The sequence below is a fragment of the Cnephaeus nilssonii genome, assembly GCF_951640355.1.
Source record: "Cnephaeus nilssonii genome assembly, chromosome: 21".
Classification (NCBI taxonomy): domain Eukaryota; kingdom Metazoa; phylum Chordata; class Mammalia; order Chiroptera; family Vespertilionidae; genus Cnephaeus; species Cnephaeus nilssonii.
Genome location: NC_137092.1, coordinates 26,680,553 through 26,705,828, shown reverse-complemented (window position 1 = coordinate 26,705,828; position 25,276 = coordinate 26,680,553). Strand labels below are relative to the sequence as shown.

The 25,276-nt window shown below is 38.8% G+C and overlaps 2 protein-coding genes across 3 annotated transcripts in view; one reads left to right on the top strand and one right to left on the bottom strand.

Annotated features, from left to right (window-relative positions):
• The window catches only part of HMCN1 (hemicentin 1), a 379,828-nt gene that overhangs the window by 297,587 nt on the left and 56,965 nt on the right, over positions 1-25,276 (bottom strand). The gene's annotated exons all lie outside the window — the stretch shown is intronic.
• On the top strand, positions 2,045-2,668 carry LOC307092846 (large ribosomal subunit protein eL15-like; the record flags this gene model as incomplete). Its single annotated transcript, XM_079760343.1, has 1 exon — positions 2,045-2,668. One exon carries the CDS (start codon positions 2,045-2,047, stop codon positions 2,666-2,668), a length of 624 nt encoding a protein of 207 aa, XP_079616469.1.

The following is a 25,276-nucleotide window of genomic DNA, read 5'->3' as shown; positions in this document are numbered from 1 at the left end:
CTAATGACTGATTACTACAATGGCGTTGCATCCATTTCCCTTATGCACCTTACATGCAGGCGCACCATTTCTCTCCACTAATACCAGCAGCGAATATTTTAGCAGCCGATGGCCACGTCATTAGTCTTAGACTGACTTGTCTGGTGAGCGCAACAGAAAATATTTCACTTTCAGAGAACAAGAAAAAGAGGTTTATTTGCATTACGCTTATTAATTTGTGCAGTTATTCTGTGTCTGGTAAGTTAATGTTCAAGAAAAAATATTAATTTTTATTACAATGTTCTATTATTTTGTTAATGATTACTCATTTATTTCAGCCCTTTGTATTCAGCATGCTCTATCAAAATAAACCTACATTTCTATGAAAATTGAAGTGTTTGTTTTTTTCGCGGCCCACATAAACTTAAACCTTATTTGGCCCGTGTTAGCCTTTGAGTTTGACATGCTTGCTCTAATCCTTTTGAACTCTTAAAATTTGTTTCGTTTTGCTCTTGCCTCACATCCATCCTTTAGATCTTTGCTATATTTTCAGCAGTATTTAATCTTGTGAATTTTCCTGTCCAATTTTCCAATTTTACTTTTATTTCTGTGGTCTTATTTTTCTCTTCTATTTCTTTCTTGAGCCTCTCTGCTGTTTGCCTACCAAATCTTTTCTGAATTCCTGACCTTCATAGAGACATTTATTTCTTTAATGTTTTGTGTTGCTTTATTTTTAAATTTATGGCACACTCTGTTCAACCACCATTTTTATCTCTTTTTTAGTCACATGGATTTCTTCTTTCTCATAAATTCTCTTTGCCTAGCTTTTGGTTTTCCCCTACATTTACTCATTTTTTCCTTGTGATTCTTTTTTTAAAGATCTTGGGTTGTTTCTTTTTTCTATCACAGTGTTGAAACTGGTACTTTTTTTATTCTTTACCAGCAGCTGTTTGTTGGAGGTTCATGCAGGGAAGCACCCAGGGACATGTTCCAGGATAATAGCACTTTTTCTCATGATAAATGACTTTGTTTGTATGTTTATTTCTTCAGCCAATGGACATAGTAGCGGCTGCAGTTTTCTTAACTCACTTTTTACTCCTCCACTGAAACAGAGACTGGCCATTTGCTGAAAGTATGGTTTGTGTTCTTTTGTGTGTGTGTTTCTATTTTGTTCCTTTCATGTTTGGGAAAGAATGAAGATCACAGGTTCAGCAAAGATAGCCCCAAGTTTAACATAATATAATCATATAAAATAGTTTGATGATATATTTATTAATACATTATTTTGAAGCCAAGATTTTCTTATCGATTATAAAAATTAAAGCCTATATTTTTGGTTTATACTTATAAAGAAGAAATTTGGCTTTTTTTTATAGTTTAAAACTTTTTTTAAAGATTTTTAATTTGATTTCTTTTTAGAGAGAGAGTAAGGGAGAGGGAGTTAGAGAAACATCTACATGAAAGCAGAACATCGATTGGCTGCCTCCTGCACGCCCACAACCCAGGCATGTGCCCTAACCAGAGAATGGAATCAGCAACCTTTTAGTGCAGGGGGCAATGTCCAACCAACCGAGGCACACTGGCCAGAGCTAAATCTCTTCTTAAAATTACAGTTTACATTCAATATTACTGCAGCATTATTTACAATAGCCAAGATATGGAAGCAACCTAAGTGCCCATCAACAGACGACTGGATAAAATAGTTAGGGTACATATATATACAATGGAATATTATTCAGCCATTAAAAAAAAATAATGAAATCTTACCATATGCAACAGCATGGATGGACCTACAGGGTATTATGTAAAGTGAAATAAGTCAGACAGAGACAAATACCATATGGTTTCACTTACATCTGGAATCTGAGGAGCAAAATAAATGAACAAACAAAACAGAAACAGACTCACAGACACAGAAAACAGGCTGCCTGTTATCAGAAGGGAAGGAGGTTGGGAGCCGGGTGACAAACAGGAAGGGATTAAGAACTACAAACTGGAGCCCAAAGAGGATTGTGGGAGAGAGGCTCCTCCTTTCCGTCTGGCCGCAGCCATCAGGTAGACCAAGATGGGCGCTCACAAGTACATCCAGGGGCTCTGGAGGAAGACGCAGTCCCATGTCATGCGCTTCCTTCTCAGGGTGCGCTGCTGGCAGTGCCGCCAGCTCTCTGCGCTCCACAGGGCCCCCCGCCCCACCCGGCCCACCCGGCCCGACAAAGCGCGCAGGCTGGGCTGCAAGGCCAAGCAAGGTTATGTCATCTATGGGATTCGTGTGCACCGTGGTGGCCGCAAACGCCCTGTTCCCAAGGGGGCGACCTACGGCAAGCCTGTCCATCACGGTGTGAACCAGCTGAAGTTTGCTCCAAGTCTTCAGTCTGTTGCCGAAGAGCGAGCTGGACGCCACGGTGGGGCTCTGAGCGTCCTGAATTCTTACTGGGTCGGTGAAGATTCCACGTACAAATTCTTTGTGGTTATCCTCATGGATCCATTCCATAAGGCTCTCAGAAGAAATCCTGACACCCAGTGGATCGCCAAACCAGTCCACAGGCACAGGGAGACGCGAGGGCTGACATCTGCGGGCCGCAAGAGCCGTGGCCTTGGGAAGGGCCACAAGTTCCACCGCACTGCTGGTGGTTCTCGCCGTGCCGCTTGGAGAAGGCGCAATACTCTCCAGCGCCACCGTTACCGCTAATACGAGTAATGTTTGTAAAATTCTTACCTAATAAACAATTTAGGACAGTCAAAAAAAAAAAAAAAAAGAAAGAAAGAACTACAAACTGGTAGTTACCGAACAGTCACGGGATTGTAAAGCACAGCAGAGGGAATATAGTCAATAATATTGTCACAACCATGTACTGTGCCAGGTGGGCACTGGAACTATCAGGAGAGCCACTTGGTAAAGTATAGGATTGTCTAACCACTATGCCGTACACCAGGGCTGTGTTTTGTGTGGTTAGCCCATTCTTTTCACTAAGAACCGCACCGGGTCTGCAAAAGTCTGCCCTCTACTGGTGCAACCAAGCTGTTCTGTTATAAAGATGGAGTTCAGGCGCCGCACCTCAGGGTATCTCTCCATCTTCAAAACTAGTCCTCTTAGCCCTAACGGGTTTGGCTCAGTGGATAAAGCATGGGCCTGCAGACTGAAGGGTCCCAGGTTCGATTCCGGTCAATGGCATGTACCTTGGTTGTGGGCACATCCCTAGTAGGGGGTGTGCAAGAGGCAGCTGATCGATGTTTCTCTCTCATCGATGTTTCTAATTCTCTCTTTCCCTTCCTCTCTGTAAAAAATCAATAAAATATATTTTTGAAAACAACAACAACTAGTCCTCTTAGTGCAGAGGCTGCTTCCTGTCCCCACTCCTGTCCATTTCCACATCCTGCCGTCCGCCCCCCACAGCTGTGGGCAGAAATTCCTTTTGGGGGGTAATCTGGGGCTTTAGCGGTCGCTCCCTCTCACCAAAAAATAGTTGTTTACATTTTTGATTCTCATGACCTTGTTTCGGATCATTTCTAGGAAGAGAATGGGATAATGTGACTTGAAACAACCCCGTTCGAAAAAGGTCGTATCCTAAATTCTTTAATTTTGAGTCTTAGCATTTGAACATTCTCAAAACCCACATGTATTCTATGTTTAGGAATTGAGTTGGAAGTACTAGGAAATAATAATAGCCATCTGCTTTTCGTCTGGCACTGCGCATCGATTTTATTGTGCGCTCCTCAAAACAGCCCTGCAAGTGAGGTACTCTTATCTTCATGTGACAAACAGAGAGCAGAGCCCAGATCGCAACCTGGAGCTATCCGACTCGAACGCCCGCATTCTTTACTCCAAACCACACTCAAATCAGTTCCCATTCACCAAAAGTCATTTTCAAATGTTTAATTGTTGCAGAAACAAAGGAATTCCTGATTGATTAGATTCTGGCACCGTTGCTTTGTTTTGGAATCTAAATTTCGTCAGTCTCCTCCAAATACTTTTTTAAATCACTGGTTACATATAGTAGAAAACATTTTAGCACAGAAATGGTTGCATGATATTGAACAAGGACTGGACTTCCTACACTGTGAAACCACAAAGGCCAACATAACACAACCAATATGCTGTTTGGTTCTGTCCCCTAAGCAACTGACCAAACACTAGGGTAAATGGGCCTGCCAATGGATTTGACAAAGATTAAGAATGTTAACACACCCCCTACCTAAAATATAAACGCTGAGTAAATGTAACATAAACAACAAACAAGAGAGAATTCAAGTGACAAACCGTTGAAGAGTAAGATGAGAAACGGTTCACTTTGGGCAGAATTGATATAATAATTTCATGAATATTTTAAACTGGCTGTATGTATCAAAACTCCAGACATCCAGTATCTCAAACACAGTTACAGGATAGAAATCGGCAATTGCTACCACACTTTTCTTGCCATTCAAAACAAAGTAAGCACTGCACAAATCTTGCCTATTTTAAAATAAAGTTTTATGTACAAATGTTAATGGATATCCTCTAACAATGGCACAGAAGAAAGACACATAGAAGAACACTGCATGTCAAGGCAACACCTATGTTTTTATACTGGTTCTATATCATTAGTGAAAAGTTACTTAACTCTCCAAGCTTCAGTGCCTTTGTGTAGAGACTTGGAAATACCTCTCCTAAGTGGTGCTATGTGGCTAATACTTGTGTGAACAGCTAGTTTCTAAGACATAGTAGATGCTCAGTCAGTATCTACTGAATCTGAGTAACATTAGGATCAATTTCCTGTTTCTCCTTTCTGTTGCATTAAGCTATAATAAAACGGTAATAAACGCCTATTCACACTTTTTCTCAAGGACACATTAGCCTACAGGTATATTAATACTCCATTCCTTTCTTTCTCCATTGTTGGCCACGTATAGAAGTAAGAGTTAACTTTAGAATGGACTCAAAGTTTCCTGTATCACTTTAGGTGTTAGGTTTGTTTTTTGTTTTTTAAGACAACAGGTCAAGTGCTCTGATGGGATAAAAAGTTGGAAGCCTGGCCAGTGTGGCTCAGGAGTTCGATTCCGGGTCAGGGCACATGCCCAGGTTGCGGGCTCAATCCCTAATGTGGGGTGCGCAGGAGGCAGCCGATCAATGATTTTTCTCTCATCACTGATGTTTCTATCTCTCCCTTTCCCTTCCTCTCTGAAATCAATCCTATCTAATAAAGACAGAATATGCAAATTGACCATAACTCCATGACGAAGATGGCGGCGCCCACAGCCAATAAGGAGGAAATATGCAAATTGACGTGACAAGGCGAGAGGCAGAAGGCGGCTCCGGGCCAGAGCGAAGGCGAAAAGGTGGCTCCGGGCCGGAGCAAAGGCGGTGCCGGCAGCCAGGGGAAGGAAGGCCTATTCCTGCATGAATCTTTGTGCATCGGGCCTCTAGTAAAAATATTAAATAAAAAAAGTTTGAAAAATATAGGCTGCGGAATAAAACAAACATGAATGCCAGTTGTGGCTTTGGGGCTTACTGGCTATAGCAAGCTATTTAATAAACCTCCCCAGAGTTGCTGAGAGAAGCCAGCGGAAGCATACAGCCTAGCACGCAGGACACATGAATGCGTGATGGTATTGTCGTCATCACAGTCTCAGAGTGAGGACAGAACATTTTACATCTAATCCCCTTTCTACCCAAGATATGCTGGCGTTTCCCCCATAAAATGTTGCTGATGGTGATTCAAACAAACAAACAAACAAAAACCTACCTGCTGTTAGTTCCAAAGTGTTCAGATACGTTTGAAAGAAAAAATAAGTAAAAATAGTAGCCTAGTAGTAAAGTAATAAGAACATAACAACACACTTGGCTGCACTATGAGCCTTGGTAATTTAATTTCTTCTTTCTGGAAGTCTGGGTTGTTTTAATTAAATTGAAAGTGCTGTTTCTTGTTTCAGTTTTAGTTCTTAATTTAGGAAGAAAAAGAAATCAGGGAAGACACGCAGGTCCTCGGGGGGGGGGGCTTATTTTTCCAGAACAGGATATTTTACTTCGGTTCTATCTTCTGGCTTTTGGTCAGAGGAACTACCCAATGGACCTGACTCGGATTCCGCTGAAACCACAAAACCAGGAGATGGCGCCTGGGAAGTTCATGACTAACTTCCATCAAACATAAGCACTTTGGCCAGAAATCTGTAGTAAATTGAGGCAACATCAAGCTTGTGGTCAATTACGGCAAAAGAACAACAACAACAAAATACCTATGAATGTGCAGAGCTATGAAATTAGCATTAAACATCATTTGCACTTTTCCTTAAATTTCTAAGAGCATGTCTTAATACGGGGCCTCCTCGCACACCTGTTTCCCATGTTTGCCTTAGAGATGCTGTGGATCGAGGGGAAAAGTGAACTGCCTTTTTCCATAAAATGATATGTCTCATGACGTGAATACATTGTCCCCAGGAAGTTAAAATATCTAATCAAATATTCTCTTTCAAGGGGAAAGTTCCTTTAATTTCCAATAGAAGATAATAAAATAAACAAAGATCCATTTGTAATATTTTAAACACTGTTTTGGAATAGGTTAATTGCTTGTGATGTTTGTGTAGGGGGGAAGATGAAATATAAAACAAAATATCCCATTACAACACAGCCTCCATTCGCAACAAAAAGAAAAGAAAGACCGGTAAAAGGAGGGGAAAGGGAGAATGGAGTCAAAAGAAATACACCAAATGTTAACAGTGAGATTGTTAGAATTTTGCTGATTTTGTTTTTCTTTATACTTGTATAGGGTTTCCAAGTTTTCAGCGAGGAACATAAGTTGCTTTCACAAGCAAACCAAAAAAACCTGAATCTGAAGTACTCTCTGTCAAACAGGGTATTTCCTGTCCACTACACGGGTGTTTTCTGTCAAGAAAAACATTACCCATTTTTAAAATTATGAAAACCTAAATGAGGAAGTCCATATCATTAGCTACAATTTTATTTATTTTGGATGCATTGACTCCTGTTGGGCACCCAATATGCCACTGAATCTCACTGAAACCGATTCAACAACAGACTAATTTCTGACGCTAGCCAAAGAGATAGCTCTTTTTAAAAACCTGACCTGTTCGTTCAAAACACGTATGGGCTGCAAGAAAGCACTCCTGGCTATTCTGATGGACTCAGTGAACTACACTGATGTAATTGTGTGAGGAAGATGTAATTTGATGTAATTTACAGTGAACCCTGACAGGTCCTTCGAGTTAATAAGAGGATGCGGACCAGGCAGACAAGAGCTGGAACACCCAGCTTTGACATGGTTGGGGCTCCTGGTTGATTACAGGAAATCAGCAGGTACTAGTGTCACATCCCAGAGCAGGGCCCACTATCTCTCATCCTTCCAGAATCAACTCTGACTGCCCAGTGACCTCCCCAGTGCCCAGCCTTCTCCTTGGCTTTCCAGAACCCCCCGAGTTGGCCAAGCACAAGGGGAACATGCGCAGGTTCTGCTGCTAAGACGATTCCTTGGCTCAAAAGGTTAAGGGATGGTAAGACTGGCCCCTTCGCTCTCAGCAGAGCCAATAAAGCTGAGCCAGTCTGGGCGGAAATGGAGTACACACACACACACACACACACACACACACACACACACACAAAGTATACATGTCACCAGACTCTTACACATCTGGTAAATGAATTACATTCTAGAGAGTTCGTTGGTTTGCAAGAGTTATATGTATCAATTCTGAGGAAACAAATTGCCCAGTGTTGACTGAAACCCAGTAGGGGTTACAGTAAACTCCCCTTCAACTTGGTTATCCATTAGTTTTTATGAATACGCGACTGAATGAATCTCCTGAACCCTTCTACCCATAAGAAAATTCATTTCCCTTAGATCAAACATATGTCAAAACCCAATGACATACAGCTACTATAAATTTAAAAAGAGAAAAGAAAGCTTGGCGCTAACCTCAGAATTCCCCACACCGTATATACCTTTAGTTAAATGCTGTACATCCTTCATATTGGTGGTCTCTACCGTGAGGCACACACATCCCAAAATATTTGTATGCAAGAAATATCTACTCATATTTATGTATCTCGGTCCCTTATAGGTTTTCTGGCTTTAAGTTAACATAACGTGTGAGAATAATAGTGCATGCATGTAATTTATGAGCTAATATATATAACATTAGTTATACTGGTATACTCCACATTTTTATCAATAAGGGTGTTTGATTTTAAAAGTTGGAAATTTGATGATCAGAACAGGCAAAGAACATGTCTATATAAAAAAAAGTCTATCCATAAAAATCAGTGTGCTAATATCAGCCTGAGCAATATCTTTATACAGATCCATGCAGTAGACGGTCAATTCCACTTACAGTTTATTGCAAGTACTTCACAACCAGAAAATATTGCTGCACAGCATCCAAATAGTATACTCTATCCATACTGTTCCCCACGCAGGATTCTTGGATGAGTCAAAGGCAAGTGGCTAATGACCTGCAGCTAGATTGATTTTAATCATAATAATCCGCTAAATCCTGAAACTGCAAAGAACAACATGTATACGCTTAACTATATTTTTCAGACTATATTGCAGAATTTACTATTTGTAGCCTTCTTCGAATCAAAGAAAACAACTTTAATTTCCAAGACAGTGATTCTCCCAAAACCTGAGGCCACTGGGCAGTAAATCTTTCTCTTCTAATTAGTTTGATCTAGACCTGTTGATGATCTGTTCTACAAACTAAGAATATCCATTATTTGGGGCTGTCTCAGCTTCATAATTTTACGTCCCAGTTTAAAGGAACTGAATGAAGAATGCCTTGGGTTGTAAAGTGAATACAGCAAAATTCAATCCCAACTAGCATGGCCCGATTAGTTGAATCACCCTTGCATAACAAAAACAATGCTACTGGTGAGGTGGTGTTAGAGGAGGCTAATCTCATTCGGGATCCGTGCCCCAAACCAACTGTGTGTCTTGGAGAATAAGAACTAAGTAACCTCAGCAATTATATCAACACTTTCTCCTGCTGACAGTTTCCAATCAAAGGCAAATAGCTTGCACATACTTGCAAGCCTGCTGGCAGTCATTCCTGTACCCCACTGGCCCCGTTATCATGCTTCATTGTGCTTTTATTCCTTTCTGCTACTTCCTTTATCTACTTCCTGCTTCTTCGGGGGGGGGGGGGGGGGGGGCGCGGTTCTATCTCTTCTCCTGTGCCTTGATGAACCTTTGAGAGGTCGTGATAAATAGGTTGCAAGGCACGATGCATTGTTAGTAAAAGGGAAATAAAACAACTTTTCAGAATCTTGGTTGGGTTTTATAATACTGTTTTGTTGACTATTCCATTGTGATTGCATCAGTGCTTCAATGCAATCCCTTGATTCGTTTGATATTTCTATTTTTTAAATATTTGGGGGAATGTCTGCTAAGATTGATTCTCCGATTCTTTTCCAACAGCAAAAGAAGAACATATTTTTTATTTTAAAAAATATATTTCTATTGATTTCAGACAGGAAGGGAGAAGGAGAGAGAGATAGAAGCATCAATGATGAAAGAGATCATTGATCGGCTGCCTCGGGCAGGACTGTGGATCGAGCCCGCAACCCGAGCTTATGTCCTGACCGGGAATTGAACGATGACCTCCTGGTTCATAGGTCAATGCTCAACCACTGAGTCACCACAGCCAGGCAAAGAAGAACATGTTTGAAAGTAATATATTTAAGAAGAAAGATTATTGGGATTTACAGAGAAAGCCACTGCAATCGGAGAAATTGGTACAGCGTGACTGAAAAGATAAGAAGAGAATAATAAATCAATTTGAATGAGATATTTTCCCCAATATCCGACTAAATTATGTTTTAGTTTCTGAAAGAACATACGTAGGATACATATTTATGTATTATCTGAGAATTCATGGAGAATGGGAAAATGTAATAAAAAATGACAATAGAAAAACTATTCTTTTTAAAAAAGAGGAAAAGAGGGGCCAATATTGGAAAGCATATATGGATTGGTAAACTTAATTGTAAATTCAAGAAAATGTCTAAAATGTTCATGGGTATTTAGGAAAAGAGGTGGTCGCAAGTGGACAAAAAACAAAATATATAAAACTAGCAGCAATTCCTTCCATTAAAGACATGGCTTCGATTGTGATGGATAAAGGAACTGCAGAACACAGCCTGGGCAAATGACTGTTTTGATGAGAAAGGAATCAGGAAAGAAGTAATTTGCTAGAACTCAACTTCAACTGTTTGTCTAGTAAAATGTACTCTCTTATGAAAGCCAGTACATACTGGGAAGTCTTTCCCCATCCCTGTTTCTAGCACTAGTTTTCAATTTTATAGTACATAGATGTTTCAGGAACAACATCATCTATTTAAAAGGCGGGAGAGCCCTGGCTGGTTTGCTGAGTGGTTAGAGTGTTGCCCTGAGGACTGAAGGGTCTCAGGTTGGATTCCTGGTCAGGAGCATGTGCCTGGGTTGCAGGCTCGATCTCCTGCCCCTGTCAGGGTACATGCAGGAAGTGTACAGTTGATGTGTCTCTCTCACATCGATGTTTCCTCTCCCTCTCTTTCCCCTCTTCCCTCCCCTCCACTCTCTCTTAAAAAAAAAAAAATCAATGGGAAAAATATCCTCTGAAGAGGATGGAAAAAAAAAAAAGGCAAGAGAATAAAACATTTAAGTCGGAAACTTATCGACAACTGAAAAAAGTAGCTTACACAATTATTGGTTCAGGGAAGAAAGCAGGACTTGAATGTGAAGGTCTCTTCCATTTTCAAGTTGTCAGGTTCTATAGCTATTTCTCTTCAGATTAGAGATTAAACTTGACTGTTCCCATCTAAAACTGCTGTTTCACCTTTGGAATTCCAGCTTATCACTCAGAACAAACTATGTAGCATCTTCAACAGTGAATAGCAAAATGCCATATGTGGGGAAGTGATACACCGCCTAACAGCTTACGTGAACTAACAATATACAAAACTCCACTGTAGTTTCTCTGTCACTTTTGAGTAAACTCAATCTCCTATGCATCCACTCGTCATTTCTTCGTCTTTCTTCATGGTGAGTCTAAACTTCATTTTGCAGTTACTTCTGTTTCAGTTCCTGCTGTGTGTATTTTGTTAGTAAACATTCAAGATAAATTAAATGTAATATAGCAAAATTATAACTATTTACATGACAGCAAATTCATAGTTCAAATCCAAAAATAATGTAGAAGAGTAAAAAAAATCCTATTAAATTCTAAATTATAGTTATGTGTATACAGAATTTAAGATGTGTAATTCATACCGTGACGTATAAAATTCATTATGAAATGATTGGCCAGAATGTGGGTTCTACCACAGGAGTCAACTCTCTGGAAGAGTCCATTTGTTAGTCAGCACTGGAATACAGCGCCACCTACTGGTATCTATATCCACGTTAAAAACCTTTTGTAGGCCAGTTTTGCTCAATTTGTTTATTCAAAATTCACCTCAAAATAAAAATTAAAAATAAACTGACCTAAAGCCTCCTGTAGCAGTATATCATTCAGAATAATTAGGATATAATTTTGCTAAAAATGTATCCAAAAATAAAATTAAATATAAATTACTCTGATATTACACTAAGTTTCTATTCTGGCTTATATTTCACATTTAACTAGGCAGTCAAATAAAATCTCAGTAATTAAACATAATTTATCCTGTTCCCATAAACCCATGTTTCAATTTTAATAAATGAACAAAATTTATACAATTAAGTACAGATCTGTTGATTCACAAACATTAATTGAGCACCTATATATTATAAGCCAAGTCCCATGTTAGGCTCTGGGAAATAGAATTGAGGCAGGCACAGCCCTAGCCAGTTTGGCTCAGTGGATAGAGCATCAGCCTGCAGACTGAAGGGTCCCGGGTTCAACTCTGGTCAAGGGCATATCCCCGGGGTAGCGGGCTCGATCCCCAGTAGGCGGCATGCAAGAGGCAGCTGATCATCATTGTTGTTTCTCTCTCTCTCTCCCTCTCCCTTCCTCTCTGAAATCAATAAAAATATATTTAAAAAAAAGAATTGAGGCAGGTACATAAGGGCTTTACCATGTATTGAGGGACAAAAATTAAACAAGTCCTTAATTCATGTTGTCACTATCACATCAATTGGATCCAGTGAGGAAATCGGGGAAATGCTTTCATGAGAAAAGCATGTGAAAAGTATGTCCAGTGTACACTGTGTACAGAAAACTCATAATAGCAACTTCTGTAAAAGTACAGTACTGAAAATGTTATGCTATATATTTTCTCTCTTACATTAAAGAGGAGTTAGGATTCATTTCCATCTCAGTGAGTATGATGCATATCAATGAAGAAATATATGTATGTGGGAGGGTGGTTATTGAACACTTTCCCTCAATTATTAAATTATTCTTACTTTAGGTACAAATACATAAACTGTTTCTGAAGCCTAACATCTGCATTAAATATTTATCTTTTAAATATTCATGAAGTGGTTCTGTAATGGGAAGCAAATCATACATATAACCTTCACTCCTACAGCTCAAATATTATATCTTGTGAAACCAATGGATAACCAGAGAATGTGAAAAACTAAAAGGCATTTCAGGTAAGAAATCACCTTAATTTTTCTTGGAGCTGCATATGGCAACACACCTTAAAAAAAAAACAAAAAGAAATAGTTCCTTCCAGGAAGCCAAAATTACATTCATTTTCCCCATGTCAATTAGCTCTTAACACAGCCCAGTCTCTTCTATATGTGTTTCCCACTGATTTGAGCGTGTTATGTGCATATATTATGTTTTACAGTCATACATTTCAAAGATAATACTAAAATTAATATTTCAGTAGAAAAATACTGATGGAGAGGAAATCAGCCAAATAATGGAGAGAGGGCCCAGCAGCCATCCGGCAGGCCCTTTCTTTCCTGGTTATCACTGCTTATCTCTTGCACTAAAAGTAACAGCACACTATTCAGCAGATGTAAATTTTTGAAGCTGACCAGCTGACACAGCTACACACTACCTAGAGATTAGCTGATGGGGTTCCTAAAAGCTCTGGTTCACGGGGTCTGCCTTAAACGGAAAACAAATGACCTTTGAAAACATTACCAAATCTCAAGTTTTCTCTGACATCAAAATTCTTAAGGAAATGCCCTAGAAACTAGTTCATCTCCTTAGCTGAGGCAATCTACCAAGTATGAAAAAGGAAAATATGCAAAAATAATGTCAAGAAGGAAGATCTCATAGTTCAGTATGTTTGGCATTTTCTCTCAATGTTTTCGTTAAAATACTCCAATGAAGGCCTGTGCATTGATTTGTACATTTATGTTTTCAGAGAAAAGGAAGAGATCAGGTTGCCTTTTCTTTCTTTTCAGTCTCCTGGCTTAAAAATCAGATTTATGAGAAAAACGGTTATACCAACAGACCCTCACATACCTTCTATCAAAATCCTATTTCCCTGTTTCAGGGAGCCTAAAGGTGGAGAACGAGAGTTGTCATCATGCTCCCCAAAATATGTGAAATTTGGTTGATGCAGCATCTGTGGAGGGGGGGGACCCCTTCTTTGTGAAGCCTCCATAGGAAAATCTAATCCACTGTGTCCCTCAAATTCAGACCCCAAGATGACTTTTTCTCTTCAAACATTTTTTCTTCAAAATCCTATTAGAACACGCCTACCTTAAGTATTAAATGTAAGGCCATGTGGAAATGAAATAAACAAATAAGACTAAAACTCAGAGATTCACGAAATATTTGAGATTGTACTTCATGACATTTGAAAAACATTTCGTGACAAACTTAACTTGTTTGAGAGATGGGGGTGTGGGGTGTTTTTTAATAAGCAAATGCAGATGTTCAGGGAAAAACGTTTAGATTTTTGACACTGTTCTTTGCTAACAGAATTACAAATGTTTTCCATAAGCAAACAATGTTGAAATGTCTCAATAATTTTTTCTTAAACCACCACCCAACTCAACTTTGAAAAATGGACCTTACCAATTTAGTGTGAATGAGTTTATATAGTCAGTGTTTTGTGATCAATATTTCTTTGTACAACTTTTATTTTTCCATGTACTTTATAAATTTTAATAATTATGGGAAGAATTAATGGTCTTCCCATGTCATGTGCGCATGTACACACATACACACACACACACACACACACACACACACACACACACACACACAGTTGGTATTTATTCAACTGTCACTCTTTAGGAACATATTTAAAATTGTCCATAAACAGATAATGGTGTGAAATATTTCATTTTACTCCATATGGCATTGTGTCAAATCAGAAAAAGAAAAAAATCAGCAATAATATGATTGTCCAACCACTATGCTATACCCCTGAAACTAATACAAAATAATATTGAATGTAAACTGTAATTGAAAAAAAATTAAAACACTATCATTACTGTGATGCTTCTGAATCTTTTTATTAGGCCAAATAATCTATTTTCCTTTTAGACTGAAATGTTCACTGAATGTATTTGAAAAGTTTCATTTCCACCTCTTCCCTAACTTTCTATGCAAATGCAGGATTCTCCCAACCATTAAGGAAAACTTTCTAAATTCAATTCTAATGCAGCCGCCCTATTGAAATACTATAAGATCATTGATCATTGAAAAAAATTAATAGATGAAAGAGCAGCAGGTTGAATAATTTAACTGCACAATACGTTTTCCCCCAATTCCATTTAATAGTGTGATAGAGGCTCAAATGAGTCTGATCTCATGTGCTTTATAGTGATAGAAACAAGTGTCAAAAGATTACTTTGTAATTACCATTGTCCCTGCAGAGAGCTTCAGGAATGAGCTTGCCTCTTGAGGAATTTATTTCCTCACCTTTAATCTCCTCAGTAGATAAGACGTACAATAAGTGCGGCCAAAGGAATTCCAGAATACAAAATAAAAATTGATACCAAAGGAAAAAAGTAATACCATAAGGATTGCCTAAATTGTGCAACAAACATTTTGAAGTCTCTAGTGGGAAGTGATAGGAGTTTGAATCGCTTCAGAACCTATCTTAAGCCTTTTAAAGTGGCGATTAAAGACTAAATGTAATTTACTAAATCTGGTAAGTATAGATGAGATCTAAATACTTCTGGAACACTTCATACCTGGCTGATCCAACATCCATATATCAGAAAGTATGTTAAGATCCTACTTAACTGTGTAAGGGCAAGGATCACCTTTTTATCATTACCTTCCTATCTTCATCACCACACTGAACACAAGATGCATAGCTGGCATTTTAGGGATGCTTGAAACCATTTTATATACGGTGCCTAGGAATGTCTTATAGATATAAGGTATCCCCCCCAATGTGTGTGTGTGTGTGTGTGTGTGTGTGTATACACACAGTGTTTATTAAAATTATTCAGAATATGTGTGTACAATATATACACACACATATATATGTATATATGTGTATGCATATATATATTGTACATACACATATATGTATATATATTGTACACACACATATATATGTTGGACAATATATATACATATATATGTATATATATATTGTACACACATATATTTATTCTGAATAATTACAAAGGCAGTGTTTATTAAAATACATTTCATTTTCAAAATTGAGCTATCAGCTGTTAAAAGTCTATATGTTTTTTGAGGACACCCTGTATTTATACATAATCACATGTCTGTATGTGTGTGTATGTATGTATGTTTATATAATTATATATAACTAGAGGCCTGGTGAACAAACCGTGCACCAGTGGGGTTCCTCAGCCTGGCCTGCGGACATCCCCCAAGGGATCCCAGATTGCGAGAGGGTGCAGGCCAGGCCGAGGGACCCCACCAGTGCAAGATCGGGACCGGGGAAGGACCACAGGAGGGACCGCTGGAGGGCTCCAGGGCGTGTCTAGCCCATCTTGCCCAGCCCTGATCAGCCAGACCCCAGCAGCAACCTAACCTACTGGTCGAAGTGTCTGCCTCCTGGTGGTCAGTGCACATCATAGTGACTGGTCGAACGGTCAAACAAATGGTCAGATACTTGGCATAGTAGGCTTTTATTATATAGGATTCCTAACAGAATCTAGAAGAGCACATATTTTGTTCATCATGAGTATCTCAAAGACTCTCACTAATAACCTTTGAGATTGTTAAAAGAGAGTATTTCAAAATTAAAATTCTTGGGGAAAACAGCCAAAGTCTGTTTCCAGAGAATGGCCTTCGTCTCCAGCCCTGTCTGTAGAATGGGGTTTTTACTATGGTGAAGGAAAAGACTTGGCCTCTGCTTTAATCTTAGACATATGTTAGGAATGAAAGAGATGTTAATAAAGTGCTTATATGTCCTTTGGGAGAAAAGTTCTATACCAAAAGCTATCATAAGGTGGGTTCAAAACTAATTTGACAAAAGGTAATGACCCATTTGAATCCTTTGGCTCTGGATCACAGAAGAGGGTGGGTAAAGTAACCTTGAAGAAGTGATCTGGTATACATTAGTAGCTATCCATTCCAAAGAGCAAACCCATGACGTACTGCCTGGTGCTATTTCCCTTCTGAATACTTCTGACTCTTGAAAGAGTTGCCCAAGGATCCATGTTGGATGCCATCACATCATTAACATCCAAAGGAAGAAATATTGATCGTCCCAGAACAATGCAACAGTTAACCTCTTGCATCATTCAGAGGCCTGAGGAGTAGAGAAAGTGGATGCACTCTGAAGGGTTGCCTTGTTTTGCACGGTTATCAAGTTGCAAAGATTGAAATATAATATGAAATGCAGCTGTAGGTTCATTCCCTCAAAGAGTATCTTGTGGGAAGCATCACAGCCCATTCAAAAATTTAATAAGTAGTTCTTACATAAGCAATAGCAAAGACAAACCGGAGATAATTTGCTGGGTTTTAAGGGATTTTTCAATGAATTATTTTTATAATTATTTGGAAATTTCAATACAAACCAGAATTGTCTATCTACATCCAAGTATTAGATCAGAAAGTTCCATGCCTTACATGTTCCCAAAGGAGGAGATTGCTGTCACTTGTTTTGCTGAACATAAGAGTGTTTCCAAGATATTGACTGTTTAGAAAACTAGTAAAGTTATACCCCGTAATGTAGTCTTTCAAACTTCAGGGGGAAAAAAAGAAATCTTCTTGTCATAAAAGAATTTTTGCAGAAAGAATCCAACATAAAGATATAAAATTAATAAACATGAAGGAAGTGATACTAAAGATAGGAATGCAAGGCCGGGTCTCAGAAATTATAAATAATGTAGGAAAACTTATTTTAAAGGAGTTCTTGAATCCCAACACCAAAAAGAAACAAACAAAAAAAGTTATCTAAAAACAGCCTTGGCCCAAACAAGGCTTATTTTCAAATACATGTGTGTATGAGCATGTGTGCATATATAAGTATCTGTGTGCATATGTGTATATTTGCTGGGTGTGTATGCACATGGTTTTATTTGTATGTAAGTATGTGTATGTACATGAGTGTGCATAAGTGTGTGTGTAAGTTTGTGTAAGTGTACATATGTATGTGAATGTACATGAGCATGCGTGCATGTGTATAGATGTGTTTGCGTGAGTTTGCATGTGAGTGCACGTGTTAATGTGCTAGTTTGCTTTCCTTAATCATATGTATTCTTCATCTTCTGGGAAGCAATATTTTTTTCTTGTTTGTGAACCATGTAGAAAGTATAACAGCTAAATAGAACCAAAATATTACAGGCAAATCTTGGGTAGAGGAGTGGTAGGATTTTTTTTTTAAGTCTGAAAGTCTGAATATTGACTTGTTGCTACCAAAACAAAACTTTATTTTGCAAGAACTATGCAATCTTCTCAGCAAACAATCACAATGAAGTGCTAAAATTGATCACATTCAGGTTTGTGAATATTCTTCATTGGGATAAGGACTTAATTTTGAAAGAAAATCTGTTTTCCACTTATTTTACAATCTTCAACATACAAGTAGCTCAAACTTTAAACATCCATCCTTTTCCTAATTACTACTATAATCATAAATTCTAGTGGAGTTATTTCAAAGTCAAATGCATATTTTCAACCAGTGAGGAAAAACTACAACTGTTTCTCTGAAGAAATGTTAAAAAAATTTTTACAAGACAGGAAATGAGAATGCAAAGCCTCCCATCACAAGACTAATTCAACCCGCTCAATATATTGCCTACATTAAGCCACATCAAATAAAGTTAAACATACCCAAGACACAGTGGGCATTGTACATATGTATTCATAACATTACTCTAATACAAATCATTATAGAGGGTTACATATAAATGAAAAATAAAAAAGACTCTATGAGGCAAGACCATTTATAAAGTTAAATGAAGCTAGAAGCAATGCTAGCATACTAGTACACGAGAGATACTTCGTAAATATTATTGAATGAAAATTCTGTTAGACCTCAAAAACATGTACAATGTAATTCTGAGTAAAGCACCCCAAAATGTCAAAGGCAGTAAAAACAACTGGTTTAAGAATGTGGGCTCTAGAATCAGACTGTGTTCAAGTCCCATTTCTGTCTCTTTTAAGCTGTTCTCTTAGTGCCAGTTTCCTCACCTACCAAATAATAGAATTACTTTGTAGCATCACTGTACATTTAAATGAGTTAATAAATGAAAAGCACTTAGAACAGTGACAGTGGTAATGAGAATAATAATAATGCTTAGATTCACCCTAGCCAGCTGTTCATTTCTCCAGAAGGAATCTCTGCAATGGAGAATGTTTTCCCCAGGAATAAAAACAACAGGGTTCTCTTTTGTTAGCCTCATTTTTTTTTTAATTGTTAAAATTTTCCTTTTCCAGGAGCAATGCCATGATCATGAATGTGGCACCAAATGGTAATGATTAGAGCACATGTTTTGCCTGAACCAGGATCAACTCAAGCATTGGCTCTACAGACACTGGAGTATTTCAGGAAGAATGTAGAACCCACGTGCTGTGCTGCCCACACAATCTTCAGAAATACCTTTGTACTCCATTCAGGATTGCTAGACATGTGCTAAAGAGATGGAGGAGGAGGAGGAGGAGGGGGAGGGGGGGAGGGGGAAGGAGAGGGAGGAAGAGGAGGAGGAGAGAGACAGAGAGAGATTGAGGAAAGACAGAGAGAGATTGAGACAGGGGAGCAGGAGAGACAGAGAGAGAACACCACATATGCTACAGCAAAATCCCCTTTTCCACAGAATAAATTCACAAAAAGATCAGATGATTAAAACGTTTTTTTTCTTCACAAAAATAAGAAGGTTCCCTAAAGGTATGTTTGAGGGAGATAAAATACACATGCTCCTTTTTGTTCTTTATTAATAATGAGTTGTGACAAAAGTCAACCATAATTCTTATTAAAGTTAGGAAGTGTCAATTTTGATAGTCAATTACTTTCATCTCACACGCACAACAAAGATGACATTGCTCCCTTTGTACCATTAGGTAACAATGAAATGCTTCCCATTTCCAGAGGTAAGATCAGAACTGCAGGCCCTCCCCTCGATAGCTGTGGAAGGGGGAGGGCAAAACTGTCCCTGGTCCACTTCATAAGCATATTTGGGGGGTTGGATTATTCATTTAAAAAACACTTTGGAAATACAATACAAAATACTACCAAGTCCTACTATAATTATAACTGTGAAGACCATTTTAATGTCTTTAGAATAAGAGAAACATGATTCTGTTTCACAACCTTTTCTCATCCTCCCAGTCTAAGGCTAGGTAAGAAGTGAAACTTAAATAAAAGTCTACCATAACTGTAAGGAAACTCTACCATCATGATAACTTCCCCCCACTGAAAACCTAATTGAAATGGTTCAGAATGCAGTTTCCAATAGAACCTGTCAGCTGTACTACTCCTTCCAAATGCTAGTTTCATCCATTTTCCAACCAAACAATCATAACAAGTCAATAGGGAAACAGTATAGTTAAAAAACAAAACACCAGGTCAACAGACATTACTTCAACACAATGCATGTCCTTTCCAAAAGCAGGCATCTGTAGTCTCGCCATAACATTCTGAGACCCCTCTGAAGTTTAAAGAGCAAGGATTTAGGAAGACTATAAAAGAGGAACTGCTACAGTCAGGACAGGAAACAATTAAGACATAAATAAGAATTTCCGCGGAATCGGGTCAAGCTAAGGACACATTTCAGGAATGTCCTAAAGGTGAGGATAACGGGTGAATACTGATGTCATGAGCTGAAGTGGGGTCAGGAGCTCCATTTGATGCTAAAAGAACCCATCTTCAAGCACAGGAAAGCTCAGAGTGGAAAGTCATAAAAGTGTTTTTAAGCACCCAGCAGTACAACAAAATGTCATGGGTTGTGGGGTCCATGGTCATTCCTGAGATCTTACAGGAGGAAGTTGTACTATAAGCTGGAGGGAAATCAGGCTTTCCTTTTCTTTAGTTAGTGAAGCACTGGAGATATTTAGAAGACCCAGATATTTGCATCTAGGTAATCAGAATTGCATAAGACCGTCAAACAACAACAACTCAATAAATGCTGTGGTTATAATTTCCAAAGCAGCCAATATTTCAGCGAGCAGAACGTGCACCAACTAAGGGTTTATTGGCACTGTTTTTGTGATACTGCATGTGCAGTTTTTAGTGTTACTTTTGGAATTAACACAATCATCCTTTGATGACTAAAATTTTACTTTGAAAGTATAGAGTATATGGTGTGCACGCTTTGGCCATTTCTCTAAATCCTATATAATAAAAGGCTAATATGCAAATCAACTGAAAGGCGGAAAGACCAGTCACTATGATGCACTGACCACTGGGGGCAGATGCTCAATGCAGGAGCTGCCCCCTGGTGGTCAGTGTGCTCCCACAGCGGGAGCGTCGCTCAGCCAGAAGCCCTGAGCCAGGCTCACAGCTGGCCAGTGCAATGGTGGTGTTGGGAGCCTCTCCCGCCTCTGCAGCAGTGCTAAGGGGAGAAGGCCTAAGCTGTCAGTGAAAAATCTCCTGAGGGCTCCTGAACTGTGAGAGGGCGCAGGCTGGGCTGAGGGACCTCCCTGCCCCAAGTGCACGAATTTTGTGCACCAGGCCTCTAGTTATCAAATAAATGTCAAAAACACACTGATTTGCAAACTCTTTATAACCCAGCTGATTTAGGAGGTGTGAGGAGAAATGGATAAAAACGATCTCTCTTTTCTGTACCAATTCACACATCTGTGGCTCTAAGAGGGATATTTCAGAAATAAAGATAAAGAACTTATATTTGTTAACAGGTAACTGAAGGATCCAAGAAGACGCAATGTGAGGACAATTCAATGATGGCCAAGGAGCAGACTAGTTTGCTGAGTCCTGGAATCATGAATCGGGAAGGAAATGTGGATGTCACCTCCAATAGTTAGTAGGTACTAGTTAGGTATTATTGGAGAGGACAAGAAGGTTTTAACATAAATGGGGGAAAAAGTGCCATAAAAACCAGAGTCTGAAGTATAAGATAACTTTAAAACAATGAGAATTCTACTTAACTCTTCTACTTCCCTCTTTTTCTAAGCAGGTACCAACTATTCAAAAGACCCTTTGTACCTCATCCTTTTCCTTTTCATTCTTAAATGTTGGGAGAACATGTGATGTTAGAAATTTGCTTTTCAACTCCTTCCCCCCCTCCTCCCACCCCCTCACCCCCACATATCCTTTTGGGAGGTAAAACGGACTAGGGGGTGGGGGGTGGGGAATGGCTATTTAAATAAAGTAATGGATCTTTCTGCTTAAACGGCCAGATGTTGTCTGAATTCCACAGGTTTATCTTTGCTTCTATAGACTTAAGTTACCATGGTGAGTGTTTGTAAGGAGACTATTGTATGGTTATAAAAATGTCAAAAAAGATATGTACTTGAAGGTGCTTATGAAGGTTCAAGGAAGTTTAGGGGAATTTATCTTTCCCTTTCTTTCTTATCTCACTATTTTTACTCCCCAAAGTCATTTCCTTTTTGTTTCTTTGGTCCTGCTAAATTTCCTGGAGGCATTTAATCAAGAGACCCGGGTAAAGGTAACTTTGAGGGGGGCCGAGAAGTCCGCAGAGAACCTGGACATTCCTTTTCTTATAGGTTGGTGCAAATAAGCAATCAGACTGTGGAACCAAAAAAGGTAAAAACTGATTCCAAACATTAGCTGGATTATTCGATTTCTCTACTGTATATGCCTAAGCCCTCCCTCTTTCCCAATAGCTTTTAAACCTTTCAAATTTCTCCAATTGAAACAAAAACAAAAGAACCACACCTACCTGTTCTCTTTCTTCTCCCCGGCTGCTGTCCTATCTTTCTTTCTCTCTCTGTAGACAAGCTTGTCAAAATGTTTGCCTGTGCTCACCATTTCCTCATCAACGTTAGTCAAGTGGGACTCTGTCCCCCAACACTTCACTAAGAAAGCAACTCTGGATGAAGTCACGAGTGACCTGCTTCACACTCGATCGAGCCCTTCCCCATCCCACCCCCACCCCCTCGTGTCCTGGAAGATCTCTCAATGAATGAGAGATGCTGCTGTTCCTTCTTTCCTGAAACATTGTCTTTCCTTGGTGACATCCTGATTTCCTGCCTCCTCTTTTATCACTCATTCTAGGTCTCTCAGTAGCATATTCATTCATTCCTCCTTTCCTGTCCAGTAAAGATTTTGCAGCTCCTGAAGGCTCATTCCTTAGCCCATCTTGTCTACACTTTCCCTGCATGTGTGGTTATTAGTGTTACTTTTGGAATTAACATAATCATACTTTTGGAAATAACACAATCATAGCTGACCTCACCCATGCCAATAACTCCAGTTAAAACCTATGCAATAGTAATTTACCAATGTATATCTCCAGTCTACATTTTTTATTAAAATGTCTCTAAGTTACATATAGTTCAATATATAAAATATATATATGGTTTTGTCTCTCCCTGCCCATCAGGTTCTCTTCCACTGTCTCCCATCTCTTTGCACAATACAAAAACTTAGGAGTTACCATTACTCAATCGCCCCAGCCTCACTCCTCCATTACCTAAACCATCACCAAACCCTAACCATTTAACCCACTAAATGGCTCTTGAATCTTTCCACTTGTCCCTATCTCCTCAACCACAGCCTCAGTCCTGGTTCTACCATTTTTATCTCTTAGAGGGCCTAGACATGTATGGATAGAGCTCCCTAAAAGTTCTTCCATCATGTGCTGTGAACTCCTTTCTAACCCATTCCCCACAGGGAGTCAAAGTGGTTTTTCTGAGACATAAACCTGGTTATATCATCTACAATTAAACCTTTCCAATGGGCTTCCTATTGCTCTTAGGATGAAGTAGAAACTCCTAAACAAGAACTATGGTGCACCTACCTGCACGGTCTGGCTTCTACCTTTTCCTTCAGCAAGTCCCAATTGTGCTCCTACCTTTTAGTTTCTCTTACTCACCTTGCGCGCTCTTATTCCAGAGCACCTTTCCTTTGTGTCCTTCCCTCCACCCTTTTCCCTGGGTAACTCCGATTCCTCCTTGGCATTTATTTTTGCCTCGCCTGACTACCCCAGCTATGTCATACTCTCTTAGTTGCATTTTACATTTTCAACTGTGTAATCTAGTTAATCAATTTCTGTCATTCCACAGGACTGTTAGCCAGAGAGGGAAGGGACTGCATCTGTTATTGGTTTTCAACCATCCCAGCGCCAAACGAGCGCCTCACACACAGTGGAAGTAATATTTGTTGAGTAAAAGAGTAAATGACCATCAGAATAACCTGCAGTTGTTAGAGATCTCAAGCAAGAATGGAAGAAAAATGTATCTAGTCATTTGGGTTGTTGTTTGTCCAGAACACTTACTTTTCTTAGCATGCAAAAGATAATATCTTATGACTATTTTCTATTTCAGCACTCATCAATAAAATGAATCATTCTGAATTACAGTAACCCGTGCCCCCACTTATCCGCGGTTTTGCTTTCCATGGTTTCAGTTACCCATGGTCAACCATTGTCCGAAAATATTAAATGGAAAGTTCCAAAAATAAACAATTCATAAGTTTTCAATTGCATGCCCTTCTGAGGAGGGTAATGAAATCTCACGCAGTCCCACTCTGTCCCTCCTGGGGACACGAATCATCCAGCATATCCATGCTGTACACACTACCTACCTGCCTGCTAGTCACTAGGTAGAGTCTCGGTTAGCAGATCGACTGTCTCAGTATTGCAGTGCCTGTGCTCAAGTCACCCTTATTTTATTTAACAAGGGACCCAGAGCATAAGCGTAGTGATGCTAGCAATTCAGATAAGCCAAAGAGAAGCCCTAACGTGGTTCCTTTAAGCAAAAAGGTGAAAGTTCTCCAATTAATAAGAAAAAGTTGCATGCTGAGGTAGCTAAGAGCTATGATAAGAACAAATCTTCTGTGAAATTGGCTGATTAATATCATAGGTATGTATATACAGAAAAAGAAAACAGTATATACTGGATTCAGTACAATATGTGGTTCCAGGCATCCACTGGGGGTCTTGGAACGTATCCCCCATTTTGATAAGGGGGGATGACTGCACTCACCAAACCCTAACTAGACAAGACTGGTTATCAGTATATGATTTTCATTCAGGAGTGTTGTTTTTCTACTCAATTAAACTGAAAACAAAAAGTGTCTCCTGTGTACAGATATTACACCATGTGCTATGCTAATGTGCTTATTTGTTTTGATATAGTTCTTTCGTTTTACTTTTAAATGTGCCCAAGGCGACTCATCTTTTGCTTTGTGCAATATAGTTTTTCTCAGCTGCCATATAAATCTATATTTTTAAAAGCTTTATTTTCTGCAAAATGCAGAGGAGATGTTATCAGATATCCATGTCTCATACATGGCCTAACATTTTCAATAGCAGGCACTTATTTTCTCTTAAATCTAAGCAATTCATAAATCGTAAAACAATTCATAAATTGGATGTGGATAATTCAAATATGCTGATGCATGGAAAGTTTTATTGAAAGATCGAATTCATTTGCAAAACAATAGAAACATGAAATAATTAAAGTTGTGATTATTCCATTTATAACAAAATTCCCTACTATTTAATAATATACTATAATAATATATAATTAATCATACTTACAGAGGAGGAAATTGAAGCTTATAAATGTTAAAGACTAAACAGATAACTAGATGATTTCTCCAACATATTGTTAAAAATAAGGTGATATAATTATAGCAGGTACATTATTCATTTTATCAATCAACAGATACTTAGGGAGTCCACACTATGTTGTGCCAGACTCGGGGTACAATAGAAAACAAGATAGACACAGTCCTTGATCTTCATTGAAGCTACATAGTGTATCTTTTAAAACCCATAAGAGGAATAAGTCAGTGTTGCAATTTAAAATGGAAACCTCAAGACCTTGGTTCTTTTTAAAAAAATATATTTTATTG